The sequence below is a fragment of the Trichinella spiralis genome, assembly GCF_000181795.1.
Source record: "Trichinella spiralis strain ISS 195 chromosome Unknown Scfld5141, whole genome shotgun sequence".
In the NCBI taxonomy this organism is placed as follows: domain Eukaryota; kingdom Metazoa; phylum Nematoda; class Enoplea; order Trichinellida; family Trichinellidae; genus Trichinella; species Trichinella spiralis.
Window position 1 is genome coordinate 1 of NW_003532080.1, and position 1080 is coordinate 1080.

Genomic DNA, 1080 nt, shown 5'->3' on the forward strand with positions numbered 1-1080 from the left:
CATCGTCGGCAAAATAAAAATAACAATACCCAAAAATGTAGTGTAGTTAGTTCTTATGCAAAAGTACATTTTGCTTTGTAATTTATAAAGCGTAACAAAAAAGTTATTCGCCCAATTACTTTAATTAAACAGCTACTTTGTCCATTGGGGAATGCAAAAACTCACCATTATAATTAATATGGTAAAAGATTTATCGACTATTCATATGCAGACAAATTAAAAATAAAAATTCAACAGAATGGAATACTCTGCTTCCGAGCTACGCCGCTTTCTTACAAAGCTACGAGCAAAAGCTTCTGTACTCCAATGTTTTACGATAAAATTATAAGTAAGTTCAATTTTTTACTGTATAATACTGTATCTGTAATTGCATGCATGAGAGAAAAATTAATAAAACAATTGTTATATGATTATATTGCATTTTCCTATGATAATAAATATTTCCTTTCGATCAAGAATTTTCAGGGACTACAACGGAGCAATCTAACGCACATCCACTTTCTACAGTATGAAAATATAGTAGCGACATATGAATTTTGTAGCAAGTGTTGCGCAGGGCATGAATTTTGAAATATAATTCAAAATTATTTTAAAAAAAGCACTTTTCAAGCACAAAAGAAATTTTTTCATAATGTTAATCCTTCAAATGGAAATCTGCGCATTCCTTATACTTCTTCGAATTAGATAGAAACTGTTGTTCCGGACGGAACAACACCGACCTAGTCGGTGTGACCTGGCCAAGGGCTGGTGCCCAGAAGTCGCGGGTAGGCCAAGAACAATACCCGCGCATTCGCCGGCCAGATCGCTATCTGGGCTTCTGGCGGCTCTGAGTCGGGGTCAGAGAGGCCCCCCTGCTGCGTCTCGATCTATCGTCGTTCGCGAGACAATGGCGAGTGCGCCATAGCGGCGACGGCAGTCAGATCAAAGGGCGTGGAAATGGCCATCATGACGTGACCATTAAGGGATTAGCGCAGGATCAAGAGATCCGAAGCATGACAACATAATTGAAGACTGACAAGGCTTTAGATCGGCGCCGGAGATAGCGAGCGCTCCCGCCGCGAGCGAGCTGCCTATTGGTGG

General features: G+C 40.3%; 1 protein-coding gene across 1 annotated transcript; it reads left to right on the plus strand.

The window, feature by feature from the left end:
- Positions 1–238: 238 nt before the first annotated feature.
- Positions 239–904, plus strand: Tsp_14136 (conserved hypothetical protein). The gene is made up of 3 exons (XM_003366940.1): positions 239–308; positions 466–506; positions 689–904. The coding sequence occupies exons 1-3, from the start codon at positions 239–241 to the stop codon at positions 902–904; spliced, it is 327 nt and encodes a 108-aa protein (XP_003366988.1).
- The last annotated feature ends 176 nt before the right edge of the window (positions 905–1080 follow it).

Excerpts from the sequence above, each read along its gene's own strand:
- Tsp_14136 (XM_003366940.1), top strand. The coding sequence starts at position 239 with ATGGAATACTCTGCTTCCGAGCTACGCCGCTTTCTTACAAAGCTACGA. Across the intron at positions 309-465 it reads AAAAGCTTCTGTACTCCAAT|GGACTACAACGGAGCAATCT; the intron begins GTTTTACGATAA and ends AAGAATTTTCAG. Across the intron at positions 507-688 it reads ACGCACATCCACTTTCTACA|AAACTGTTGTTCCGGACGGA; the intron begins GTATGAAAATAT and ends CGAATTAGATAG.